Source organism: Zootoca vivipara, chromosome 15 (assembly GCF_965207765.1).
Source record: "Zootoca vivipara chromosome 15, rZooViv2.hap1.1, whole genome shotgun sequence".
NCBI lineage: Eukaryota > Metazoa > Chordata > Lepidosauria > Squamata > Lacertidae > Zootoca > Zootoca vivipara.
Window position 1 is genome coordinate 28678438 of NC_142598.1, and position 14579 is coordinate 28693016.

Genomic DNA, 14579 nt, shown 5'->3' on the forward strand with positions numbered 1-14579 from the left:
CTAACTTGATGCAACTGTGACACACATCCAGTCTCTCAGAACTCAAGACACATGATTCCATTTTTATACTTAATCAGTGTTGTTGAAATATGTTTGTGTTATCACCTGAGCCTGATGGGAAAAGGACACCTTTCCCCAGTTTCAGCTTCAAAACATTATTTTAAATAGAAATGTCATAAAGCAGCTATCTATCCTTTTCTATTGCCTTTTCTTCAAGAGGGGAGAGTTGCATGGTTTCCACCCTATTATTTACTGTTTTCTCCCCCTGCTGCCCAATACTTGGTAGAGCTGCAATCAGTTGTAGAACACGAATGGACTGTGAATTCCTCCTGCATAGTTCTAAGGCTGCACCATGCCTTGGGTATCATTCCATTGGCTTTAGGATCAGCCATGGATGCCTCTGTACACCTTCAAAAATGTGTCTAAAAGAAATGATAGGCATCCAGAATGACTAAAATAAATGATAGGCATCCAGAATGGCTGTCAGGGACTGGGCAGAAGAGGAATGGTGGAGACCGCCCTCCCAGCCTGACCCTTCCAGAGAAGAAGACAGTTCAGAATTACAATAGGGGTTTGAGAGAGGTCACAGCTCAGAGGCAGATGAGGGGGAAAGCTGGGAAATAATAGGAGAGGAGGAAGAGGAAGAACCAGGAGGGCAACAGCTGATGGACACAGTGTCTTTAGAAAGCATTCCAGACCCTACACTCTCCCAGAACATGGTGAGCCTTGAAAGTAGTAGAGCAAAGAGCTCAGAAGCAAAGGGCCCTCAGTGCCATCCATAGGGGAGAAGGAAGTGGGAGAAAAGGGGGGAGTCACTCAGGGCAACACCATTATTCCAAGAGGCTGCATTCCCAAGTCTCTCTCTGTGAATATTGAATAAAAAGCAGACGGCAAGGACTTTACCTTGTCTTATCCATTCCTGGCAACCTGTCATAGGGATTGTTTCCTCTTCTACCTGACAGTGGCTTTGCAATGAAAATTACGAGTTTTCTAAGAAGCTATGGTGAGCTGTCCTCTCATACAGCCACCTGCAATTGAGCTTCAGATACCACTGCAGTGCAGCAACTTTCCCTATTTTTCAACTCAGTAGAACAGAAAAGAGATGGACTGTGATGGACAAATGGACAATCTATGTCAAATCAGCTGGTCCAGCTCTGGTCTACCTTGCTCTGATCCAGCAACATACTACTACTCTTTTTATGCAAGAGTGCCTTTGCAGGATCCTTCAGCTCATATTCACTTTGTTGTTGTTTAGTCGTTCAGTTGTGTCCGACTCTTCGTGACCCCATGGACCATAGCACGCCAGGCACTCCTGTTTTCCACTGCCTCCCGCAGTTTGGTCAAACTCATGTTCGTAGCTTCGAGAACACTGTCCAACCATCTCATCCTCTGTCGTCCCCTTCTCCTTGTGCCCTCAATCTTTCCCAACATCAGGGTCTTTTCCAAGGAGTCTTATCTTCTTATGAGGTGGCCAAAGTATTTGGCGGGGATGTATGTTTTTTTCTAAAGGTACATGAAGCAACAGAGTACTGAAAGAAGAGATGCCTAAGACTGAGGGATGACTCATGCTGGAAGAATGCATAAGAGTCAGGGATGTCTGGCATTGGAATGCATGGTGCTTGAGCATTTTTGTTTCTAAACTGCGAGTGAAGTTGCCTATACCTGGATTCAGATTTCCTGCGCAGCCATGAAATTTACTTTGGTAGCCTCAAGTGAGAACTCTCTCTCTCAGCCAAACCCACTCCACAGCAAAGCAGGTACACGGATTAGGCACCTCAGTCGAACAAATGTAATACAGATGACGAGAAAAGTTCTGGAGGTTGCATATATTGCTCTAAAAATATATAAATATCAAAGTAATATCAAATGCTGGTGCCAAGAAGCAGAAATCTGTGAGGTACGGCTGAAATTCACTACCACAATGCACCAACTTGGGTGAATTTAAAAGAGGATTAGACAAATTCATAGAGGATACTAATGACTACTACCGTAGTCATGGTGTACTGCAGCAGCAATTCATTGTGTACTGAGGCTCTGCCCTCTGCAGGCCACTGAAGTTCTGCAATCAAAACATCTACTGGAAACTGCTCAGTGCATAGCTGTCAAAGTTTTCCCTTTTCTCGCGAGGAAGCCTATTCAGCATAGGGGAATTTCCCTTTAAAAAAGGGAGAACTTGATAGCTAGGGCTCAGTGCATTCTATGTTTCGAGATTTCACCAGGCATTGCCCATACCATCTTAAAAGGGCCTGAAAAGTGTCACCCCTTAAAATGTTTCATAAGGTATTGAATGCTGTTAAATACTAGGTTTTGTCCTTGCACAGTGAACCTGTGAATGGTAGAAACAACAACAACAACAACAACAACAACAACAACAACCCTACATTACTGAAGGTTGATCAAATCTTATCGTAATTATTCCTAAATCTGTTTGAGCTGATACGGATCACTTTTGAGCCTCAAGTGGAGGACATGTAGACAGGCAAAAGAGCACTGGTGGCTTTTCAACACTGGGCAGACTGTTTTGTTCTTCCACGCCTTTAACATCACTTTAATATTTTTACCATCTTTAATATCTTTTAAATATTTAGCTTAATATTTTGGTCTCTGCTTTTATGGAGGTTGGGATATATTTGCCCCCTTTGGTTATTTTACAGAGCAAGCCAAATGCTTGATCCACTGTGAAGGGTAATTTGGATGGGATCTGTAGGGGTTCCTCTCCTCTGCCTGGCTTGAGCCAGCAAGGAATGTCATGGCTGTGACCAACACCCAGCCAGAAAGCAAAGTAATTCCCCAAGACTTGGGCCCTATGGTTGTGATGGCCAGGTGGAATTCCCCATTGGCTGCCAACCATGGGGGTACGGCTTTACCAGGAAGGAGGTAGAGAGCGAGGGTCTGCAGCCGGTGCCCACCGGGGATGCGGTGAGTGTTTAGTTCATAGCCCTTCAGCTGAAAGCATATTGTTTCAAACAATGCATGGTTAAGCTTAATCACCATGTCAGGCTGAGGTGAAATGCAAGCTGCAGCAAATCGAAAATGAAAGTGAAAGCTTCCAAATTGCTCCTCTCAACTGTACTGTACTGCTTTGTGAGCCAAGGCTGTCACTGGCTCATTTTCTTCATTATAAATGATAAGAAGGATTTGTTTAAAACAAACAAACAAAACTCAATAAAACAATTATTTCTGCATCACTTCTGAAAACAACCTAAAGCTTTGTCCTACATACTGTATAAAACAGATGCTATATCTACCTATAGGCTTCCAAGCTGTTAAACTGACATGATAGTGTTTACAGGCTTCCATTCTTCTTCCCATTATTCTACCTCACTTTAGAAATACTATTTATTCCAATTATTTTTTTCTTTGGATTTGATATCCCGCTGTATCACTACCCGAAGGAGTCTCAAAGCGGCTAACATTCTCCTTTCCCTTCCTCCCCCACAACAAACGCTCTGTGAGGTGAGTGGGGGTGAGAGACTTCAGAGAAGTGTGACTACCCCAAGGTCACCCAGCAGCTGCATGTGGAGGAGCGGAGACGCAAACCTGGTTCCCCAGATTACGAGTCTACCGCTCTTAACCACTACACCACGCTGGCTCTCTTAAAGATCCTCTTAGTCAGCAACATTGAGTAAGCTCATGGCACCCAGGGCACTTGGGGGGGCAAATATGCTGGGGGGGCACACCAGGGGGAGGGGCGCACAGGGTGAAGAAGCCCACCGCAGCACCTCAGCTCCCGCCGCTGACACAGCTGGAGCAACAGCGCCAAGCAGGGCTCCGCTGCACCTCCTGCCCACCCGTACAGGGGGAACCCGGCCAGCTGACACAGCACTTAGCAGGTGTGAACCAGGTGCTCCTGGGACAGCGCACCCAGTGCGGCCTAGCCAGATGCTCCTCTCTGTGAGCGTTGGTTCCCCATTACACCTGCATGGGGGTGCCAGCTTCGCGCCTCCTCAAAAGTATACGCCCAGGGCTGCGGCCCCCTCTGACACTCCCCCACTACACCCCTGCTCTTAGTACACTTCTTTAATAAATAATTTTCAAGACAATCACCTCTTCTGAGGTTTGCATTTAGGATGGACTCTTATTTGTTATTCCATGAGGCATACATTGCCTTTCCAGTTTTCCTCACGTGCTAAGAAGTGGTGTTGATGAAGAAACAGCCCCACAGTCCCAACTTCTATGGCTACTGCTGTCTATTCAGCTGAGTACATAAATGGTTGTTGCACGTGGTAGAGAGGACATTGGGCTACTGCAGTTAATATTACTCTGTTTCCAGAACTTTCAACACAACACATGTCAACATGCATGCACATGCATACAAAGATACAAACCAGACGTGCTTCTGGGGGCACCAGCTAAAGAAAACAAAAGGACACACTTTGGTTTGTGCAGCATCAAAACTGAGCGTGAGGTTTCCGTTTCGAATACAGTTTTGTTGCCGGGTAAACCAGCGTTCTTTTGTTTTCAGAAGGTGACTGATTAGGAACACTTTTGGTGTTGGCAAGATGACAATGCAAAAAAGGCTTTCATAGCTGACTGCAGAAGTAGAACGGGTACCTTAAGGCTCTGAGATGGCATTTGAGACACAGAGCAGCAACAGTGCTCCGGGCTATACGAATTACTTTAACAAGTGCATTATGCATTATTAAATAAACATAAATTGACATAGTTAACTGGAGTAATAACTTGGTTCAGAAGATAAATGGGGAGTTGGGGGGGGCAGAAGAGAATATGAGAACAGATAGGCTTGTTGTTTTAAATGTAACCAGCCCTGGAATCTGCTGCTGATGGGTAGCAAATCCAATATAATAATAATAATAACCAACTACCAAACTAAATTGAGGACGCGGGTGGCACTGTGGGTTAAACTACAGAGCCTAGGGCTTGCCAATCAGATGGTTGGTGGTTCGAACCCCGCGACGGGATGAGCTCCCGTTGCTTGGTCCCAGCTCCTGTCAACCTAGCAGTTCGAAAGCACGTCAAAGTGCAAGTAGATAAATAGGTACCGCTACAGCAGGAAGGTAAACGGCGTTTCTGTGTGCTGCTCTGGTTCGCCAGAAGCGGCTTTGTAATGCTGGCCACATGACCTGGAAGCTATACGCCGGCTCCCTCGGCCAGTAATGCGAGATGAGCGCGCAACCCCAGAGTCGGTCACGACTGGACCTAATGGTCAGGGGCCCCTTTACCTTTACCAAACTAAATAACTATGAATATATTTACACTCACCTATTCTATTCTAGTGTATGTTTTTCTTTGCATTTCTTCTCCTCTGTCAACTGCTTTGACCCCGGAAATGGCATTTATTTATTTATTATTATATCGGTATCCAGGAGTAATTCACCTAGTGGGGCGGAGCCATAGCAGTACCTTGTTGGCAGCCCAACTGTACATTTGCACAACCCCAACCTCACCTGCTGCTACCTTGCTTCTCCCAGGAGGTGGTAGTGCTGCTGCTGCTACTGCTGCTGCTACTGCTGCTGTGGCTCTGACTCACCAGGAGAGCCACTCCCAAACACAGGTTCATGGTTTGTCTCCTCCAGACAAACCATGATCTATAAACCCAAGAACTAACTTTCTCTGGAGCTGCAGAAGTCACAAGCCCCAGAGTCAAACCATGGCTAAGCTCACTGCAGCAACAGCAGCAGCAGGACTTGGGGAGGAGCTCAGGGGTGACAATATTTTCTTTGGGGACCTGCATGTTCACTCTGAACCATAATTTGACTTAGCGTTATCTGCAAACCATCTCATAGCCTACAAGCTGTATAGGTGAATGATTAAATTGAAAGGTGGGAAATAGATACTACAAACAATAGATATCGTCCAGATATCATCTGCCCCACCACCACCACCACCCCAAAAAGTAATTAACAGCTTCAGGGGTCAAATTAAAAAAGAGGGAGACTTTTTTTGTTTGGTTTTTTTAAACAACAACAACATTGCAATGCAGAAAAAGGGAGGCTTCAAAAAAAATTATTTGCAAATCACTCAAGTTTTCTGTTATTACGCCTAAGGCATTCTGAATGTAAGAACTCTTCTGTTGGAGGCGATATTTGATTCCTCAATCTTGTTTTAGGGAACTAGACAACCTTTTTATTGAAAAGTCATCCTGACAGGATGGCAGAGAGATTATTTGTCATTGAAAGGAGCATTCGTTCTCGTTTGTTGTTAGGGAGGTGAGATGGCATTGTGTCAAAGCAATTATTACCCCCACCCTTGCCAGTGCATTTTCCTGTCATTTTCCTTACACAAAATGTGTGTGAGTGCGTTTTGGAGCAGAGGGGGCAGTTTTGTGGCACGAGAGGGCCAAACCAACCTTAATTGCGCAACCTGAATTTGCCAGCATGTGACTGAATCCCACCTGAAAATAGCAAGCATCTTAATTGCCACAAGTTGTTTGCTTCCCCTGCCAGCATCTGTAGATAACATGAGAGCAATGGTCATTATTTGCCTGTGTGCCCTGCTGGTTTAGGAGAGCACAGCTTAAAAAACAACAACCTGGAACAACAACCAGCATGCTTGAAATCTCCCATGTCTGTAGGGATTCCCTCCTGCTCTGTCTTTTGTTTGTTGCCCTACTACACCTCCATAGGTATGACTACCACTTCACTAACAGGGGCAACGAGGAAACAGCAGTAAAAGCTTATGCGGATGTGGTAGACAAATAATCTGGAAAATCAATTTCCAGACAGCAAGGTGCTGCCCAAGTGATAAGTGACCATATCAGGAGACTTCCGCTTAAGATGAAATCAGCCAGACCAAATAACATGTCAGAGCAGTAGGTCTTTTTTCTTAATACAAAGAGGGCAAGGCTCATTGGAATTCATGTATCTACATAAGGTATCTTACTGCAGTGTGGAAAAGGGAAGACAATAGGACACGTCATTGTGTCTGCTAATACTGATTTAATGAAAAAGAAGGATTAGCAAGCTCACTGAAGCATGGGCAGCATTCTAGAAATTTAGTATTATACACAGCAATTGATACGAACAAAGCAAAAAGCATCCTAACCCTGAAACACGAATGACATCTGCATGTTTACTTATCGCTGTAAGCACTAGAGAGCAAAAAAGTTTGCTTATACTGTATATTGGTGATAAAAAAATTACTGTATATGTGTAGGTCAGGGGTCGGCAAAGTTTACCTTGCCTGGGCCGGATCGCATCTGCGATTTCCAGTGCCGTGGAAGCAAGTCCCCGCTTCGCCAGTTTAGCACAGCACGTGGGGACTCGCCGAGCGGGCAGCTTGATTTGGGGGCAGCTGATGGACCGTTTAAATGACCCCCGTGGGCCGCAGGTTGCCAACCCCTGGTGTAGGTCATGTTTGATGCACACTACACTGAAGTCTAGTTATCACAAAAACTTAACCTAGATCTCTCTAAAACTTAACAAGAATTCTCAGTGTAGAACTGCCCTTGAACACTATTAGAAGACATTTTGAGAAGGTAGTTTGCTAGGAATACTTTACACCTGTGTTTCGGTATCTGCACTACTTCCCTGGTGTCTGAGGACATCTGTAATTTGATCTTTTTGTCTCTTAAAACTTGTATAAAAAGTAGTCACTGGGAACTCTGATTTAGATTGGGGCTACTGTTTGTATCCTGTCCTTCCCCAAGGAGCTCAGGGCCGTGTACATTGTTCGCCTTCACAACCATCATGTGAGACAGGCCACAACAACCCTGTGAGGTAGGACAGGCTAAGAGATGGCAACTGGCCCAAGATCACTCAATGAATTCATGGCTGAGTGGGGATTTGAACCTGGCACATCCAAGTCATACTTTGACAGTAATCATTACAGCATGCCTACTATAGCTTGTGTCAAGGTGACTCAAAATAAAAATGGAACTAATAAAACCAGTGCAAAAGTAAAAACAAAACAGAGCAATACACATACAGTACACACAAACACAAGCATACATGTGAATCTATAGCTGAAATCTACTTAAGAAAATATATTTAATACTCTAAGTTGTTCTATTAGTCAAAATACAGGCTGCATTTCCCCCTAAAATCTGGTTTGTATAAGCCTAAGTGTGGCCTAAAGTAAAGGTAGAGAAACCGTAATGTAAGATGAGGACTCAGGAACCATGCAGATACTTCGGTTGTTTTTGGAAAAGCATCACCCATCATTCTTGACAGGTGGCACTAGTTGCCTGGTGAGTTATTCATCGTGTGAGGTAGCACGTGTTTTTAGATAGTAAAAATATGGGTGTCCATGTCAGGGGAAAACATCTATTAGTTGGGGGCTGAGACGTGACAAATTTCAAAATGGCAGTTATTAACTATGCTGAAGCGACAAACGATAGAGAAACAGGAAGGAAATATAGTGCTGATGAAAAGAATGTGCGTCATTGGAGATCAAAGGGGGGGAAATCAGAATCCCATCTCCATGCAAAAAGCATTTCGAGGGCTTAAATGTGGTCGACGTTATGAGGTTGATGAGTGTGTACTTTCCATTGCAAAACAACAAAGAGAAAATGGAATGCCAGTCAGCCGCAAAGCATTTGAATGGTGCCGGGATATTTGTGCAAAGAAGTGGCTTCTTACTTAAATGTGGGACATCATTTGCTCAGTGGTTGCCTTCCAGTTTCAGTGAGAAGTTCGTCCAATACGGCATGTCCTTGGCCTGAGGAGAAAAAGCAATCATTATCTTAGCCAAATTGGAAATGCTGACGAAATGCCCATGTTCTCTGATATGCCAAGCAGCACGATCATGAAAAAGAAAGGAGTGGAATCTGTCCAAGTTGTGAAGATCATGAAGAATGGGTGGCGGGGGGGGGGGGGCGTGATGCACCTTATAGAAGTGTTAGCTGTAATTGTAGCATGCCACCCCAATCTCCGAGCGGTGTGATATTTCAGGGGTTACACAGGGTTTGTGTTTCCTTTGGAATGAGAGAGACTGTGGAGAGAAACTTTGGACAGGAGAAGCTGTGGTGTCTTCACAGCATAAATACCCCAAGAGGGACTTGCTTCCTCCATGAATCCCAACAGAAATCAAGCATACCTAGCTCTGTCTCCCAGCTGTCCAGCCTGTCAGCTTCTCATTCACATAACTCAACTGTCAGATCCACCTTTGTCTTTCTACCTACCAGTGAGCTGAGGGAGGAGGGTCCACCCATTTGATATCTGGCACAGAGGCAATTCATTTGTTACCTTAGTGGCCCATACCAGGAAGCTAGCCTGCCTATTCCAGGAACTGAATTCATGCTGGATCCAGGAATTAGGCAGGGCCCAGGCATGCAGCCTACTCTCCCACCAACTCATCGCAATATAGTATACTGAGGTGAAAAATACTTCCAAAAGAAACACTTCCTGACAGAATAGTTGTGGGATGCCCAAAAAGAGGGTGGATAGTGACTATTCTGTAAAGGGGGGGGGGGCAATGCTAGTGGTGGATGCATTTAGAGGGCATCTTACCCCCAAAGTTAAGAAGACGGATAATCAAAATCAGATTTAGTAGTTATTCTAGGTGGAACGGCATCACAGCTACAAGCCCTTGATGCAGTTGTGAATAAGCTCTCCAAAGGAAGGACTCTGATTTGTTTTTGTCAGGAAATAATGCCACCTCACCAAGCATAAAAATTAAGAAACCATTGGTGGATTTGCTATGCAACTGCGATTTAATTACATAAGAAAGAATATCTCCTGAATCTGTGGCTTCAAAAAGTGCTGCCTTTTAATTGCAGCAGATAGTAGGGAAGGCCACATATTGTGTGGAAATTGGGAAGACAGTGACAACTAAAGTGACAAAGAGGAAGACAGCTGTAATAATTAGAATCTCTATTTGACATGAAAAAGTTTAACAGGAAATATTTTTCAAAATTATTTTCCGTAATTATTTTTCAGTGCACACTTATAACTATTTTTTTTCTTTCTTTTAAAGAGCTCTCATATTTGGACCAATTAGGCTATGCATAGTTTAATAATAATTGTGAGGAATTACAGTGTAAGGCGAAAACTACCTATGAGAGGAATGAATATATGCTACCTGTGAAGCATATTCCTGAGATCATATTTGTTCTACTTGCTTTGTTTTTCTGCGTGGTTAGTCAGCTTTTTTTGCAGAGTTGCCTCAGAAGACTAATCTGCTTTTATATTCGATATATTAAGCCTGGTTTGTGCACATGATGAATTACTCATAAAATATTTACATATATTCACACTTCGGTGGATGTTCTGGTTAACTTGCATTAGGACAACATACAAACTGAGGGAGCAAATCAGGCGTAAGTCCTCTATATGCTGCATAGCTGCCAAGTTTTCCCTTTTCTCGCGAGGAAGCCTATTCAGCATAAGGGGAAATCCCTTTAAAAAAGGGATAACTTGGCAGCTATGATATGCTGTCACATCTAAGGAAAGCTTTATGCAGATGTTTGCAATGTGCACATGGTCCAAAACTGTGATCAAACCAGCCCACCCAATCAGCCCATGATCTCACTTGATGATCACATGTTTACACAGGAGCCTGCACTGAAATCAGTTGTGAAGAGTTTTGGTGGGAACTCACAGCACAACCCTAACCATGTTTACTCAGAAGTAAGTCCCACTAAATGCAATGGGGCCTCCTCCCAGTCCACATAAATGAGTTTAGCATTACAGCCTATGTGCAAACAATTTAATCTGCATCCAACCCATAGAGCCTGCCATTGGTTACATGTGATCTACAAAGCCAGAGTGCACCAATGGCGTGGATTTACCTGAGCTGGGCTCTGAACATGCTGGCACTCATGTAAACATAACATATAATGTGCAAAATTGGGCAGGAACACAGTAAAGGGAGGGTCCTGCTCTCCCACTGCATAAACTCTCCATCAGTTGCAATGTCTTTAGAGGGATAAAGTAGATCTTGCACTGATATCTTCACTCAGTAAAATCTGTTGAAAAACTTGTCCTTTTTTCTGTGAGTTATGATTATATTTGAGAATTATAGGATACTAGCTGACCCGGCCACGCGTTGCTGTGGTTCTTTCCTGTGATCCCCCCCCCTGTCACGATCCATGACGTATCCTGCCCCTCCTCCCTCCACCCCGGCTCATCCCTGTGTTTCCGTAGGATACCCTTCCCTCTGTTGTCCCTGGGGAGTGTTGGCCCCTCCCCCCTGTATCTCCATACCTTGGCCCCCACCCTTCGAAAAGGAACTGTTAGGTTCTGGGTTCTATTTCCCAGCATGCACTTTTGTCTGAACCCTCTGTTGTTCCTGGGGAGAGTTGGCCCCTACCCCCGGTATCTTCCTACATTGTCCCCCGTCATTGGAGAAGGAGTTGTCAGTTTCTGAGTTCTATTTCCCAGTATTTACTTTTGTCTGAGCCCTCTGTTGTCCCCTCCCCCCTGTATCTCCATACATTGGCCCCTGCGAACGAATCGTGAACATTTCTATATATTTAGATTAAGGATAGGGGATGATGATGTGCCCTGGGACCCAGATAACTACTTAAAGAATTCCAACTCGGGGGGGGGGTCAAATAGCGAAGCCCCATAGCCCCGTAGCAACAGACAGGCCCAGACAGAAGGAGGGGGGGTCATATGGGCCACTTGCGGCGGGCCTCCGAATCTAAAGGGGCCCTCGGTCAGCATATTCACAATCAGTAAAATGAGAAAAGTAACAAAAGGGTTTAAAAAAGGGCCACATTATCTACCTGGCCCGGGCAAGGGGAAGGTAGGGGATTGTAAATGGGGTGGGGGTGGCCACTGCAAATATCTGAGGACTTAAACTGGAGAGAGAAAGTGAATGGTTTTTTTTAAAAAAAAACAACACAGAGGCTTACAACCAGTTGTTTCTCCTAAAATAAGACATACCCATAAAATAAGTCATAGCAGGATGTCTAAGCATTTGTGCAATATAAGCCATACCCCAAAAATAAGACATAGTTATAGGCACAGTTCTGGAGGGCCCCAAGGAAGAGGCAAGGCTGGACACGTAATAACAAATAAGACATCCCTTGAAAATAAGCCAATGTGGGGTTTTTTTTAGGAATAATAAATATAAGACGGTGTCTTATTTTTGGAGAAACACGGTAAAGCCTAAGTTAAAAGGGGCACGACTGCCCTTACTTAAAATGGCCGCCGGAGCCTCGCATGTGACACAACGCCCACTAAATTATAAAGCGAAAACCCCTTGCTGTGCCCCCAAGTGCGTGTTAGGAGAAATGATGAACGACTGCCTAACATAGCTGCCAAGTTTTCCCTTTTCTCCCGAGGAAGCCTATTCAGCATAAGGGAATTTCCCTTAAAAAAAGGGATAACTTGGCAGCTATGCTGCCTAATGCTGCCAGGCGTTTATTAATGAAGCCGCCGGGAGAGGCTTTGGGCTTTGGGCGGAATAGCTGTTTTGGTGGTTGCAAGGCCTCCTGTTTTACAGGATCTCGTGGCAGAGGCGGGGTTTGTGGGTGTGGTGTGTTGTTGTGCCTAATCCCTGTGACTGGCCCCATGTGTCCCGATCCATGATCTATTCAGTTTGTCCCCCCCCCCATGACCGGCGTATCTCAGGACGTTTTGAAGGATGGTATTTATTTTTGTCTTGTGGATTTTGGGGGGGGGGTAGTGGTGCTAAATTGTAAAGTAAAAACCCCTTGCTGTGCCCCCAAGTGCGTTGGTGTGGGTTATCTACCCCCCCACCCTATATCAGCCCATGACCTATTTGGGCTCCTCCTCCCCCCACCTCCCACCCAGGGCTCCATTTGGGATAGTATTTAATGGGCTGTAGACCTGAGGCCTAGTATGTAAAATGGAGCCAAGGCCTCCTGTTTTACAGGATCTCGTGGCAGTGTGGGTGTGGTGTGTTGTTGTGCCTTATCTCTGTGACTGGCCCCATGTGTCCCGATCCATGATCTATTCAGTTCCCCCCCCATGAACGGTGTGGTAGTGTTGCTAAATGGTAAAGTAAATAACCCTTGCCGTGCAGGGGCCTACATAAATCAAAGGCTGTGGTGTGGCCTGTGCCACCCCCCCCCCAGGCAGGCCCCAACCTCCACTTGACAATGTTGTTTTTTTGGTGGGGGTTTTTTGGGGGGGGAGGGTTAGTGGTGCTAAATGGTAAAGTAAAAACCCCTTGCCATGCCCCCAAGTGTGTTGTTGTGGGTCCCCCCCCCCCGGGACCTGTCAGGGGCCTACATTACACAAAGGCCTAATGGCCGCATTGGGGGATTTTCACTTGCTTGGTTGATGATGATGTCATTTGGTTTGTGGGTGTGGCTTAGATTTCACAGGAAGGGAGGGGGTGGAGGAGGGTACTACGCCACTTGAGGGCACTGCTTGACTTGGTGGAAAAGCAGGTCTGTACCTGGGCAGGTGTGCGATTTGAGGGATTTTGGCCCCCAACAACGCTCTAGGAGTGGCCTGGATCGTTGTGTCAAAATTTCAGGACGATTGGTCAAGCGGTTACGGAGAAAAGTGTCGAACGGAATTTCACGATTTTTACATTTTTATACTGTATATATATAGATATACTTGTAGGAATGAGGGGAAGCAGTACCGGACTATAGTAATTAAAGAACCTGAGAGGGAGATGAGTGGAAGTCTAACAGGAGAGGAGGAGATATAGGGGAATAAATAAAGGGGAATATAGTTGAAATGTATTTTGATTATTTTGATTATTATGATTTTGGGTATGAATGAGTATTTGAATGTATGATTTTTGTTTTCTTTTGTTTGTAATTTCTTTATGATTATGAGTACTGTATTATTATTTATGTTTGATGCTGTATGATATTAATTTTTATGTTATATTTTCATTATTTCATATGATATACAGTCGTACCTCGGGTTACGACCACCTCGGTTTGCGAACAGTTCGGGTTACGAACTGCGCAAACCCGGAAGTGTTTTCGCCCCGCGCGCGCGCATAAGCCGCACGCGCGCGATCGCGCGATTTGCGCATGCGCAAAGCACGAAAATCGCGAAAATCGCGCTTTGCGCATGCGCAAAATGGCGGCGCCCATAGCGCTCGGTTTGCGAACTATTCGGGTTACGAACTGCGATCCGGAACGGATCGCGTTCGTAACCCGAGGTATTACTGTATTTTCATTATTATTAATATATGATTTTGTATGTTATTATTTCTATATTATTTATATTATTGCTTTTGAGTGTGTATGTGATTATATTATTGTATTTGAATTCCAATAAAGTTTATTTTAAAAATATTTTTTAAAAAAATAGTGAAACTTGTCCTAAATTGAAAATTATGTATACGATCCAATCAATATTAAATCACCTGAAAGACTTAGACAGCATACCAACATGCATTTATTTAGAAGTGCTATTGAACTCAATAGATTTATCTCCAAGAAAACATACACTGGATGAATTATGTTCCATCCAACAATCCCCATTCCACACATAAATGTGCACTGAAAGAGTGGGGGGAAAGAGTCATCTACAAAAGAGCCACGGAAACTTCTAAAACAGCAACTAATCTGCACACTTTAACTTAGAATAGGCAATCCATTAAAACAACTGTTAGGAGTGCTAGGTGCTGGCTTTCCCCGCATTTTCTTCCTCTTTCCATGGAAAGAAGAACAGCATTCATCAAAGAAAAAGTTTGTGTATAATTTACTTTTCTTAACTTCTTTGTACAGGCCACAGATT

At 44.4% G+C, this 14579-nt stretch overlaps 1 protein-coding gene across 1 annotated transcript in view; it reads left to right on the forward strand.

Annotated features, from left to right (window-relative positions):
- The first annotated feature begins 10379 nt into the window (after window positions 1-10379).
- SHOC1 (shortage in chiasmata 1) overlaps window positions 10380-14579 on the forward strand; it is a 45921-nt gene continuing 41721 nt past the window's right edge. The window contains exon 1 of the mRNA XM_035140972.3: window positions 10380-10529. Coding sequence (XP_034996863.3) covers window positions 10380-10529 — 150 coding nt within the window. The remainder of the gene's footprint in view (window positions 10530-14579) is intronic.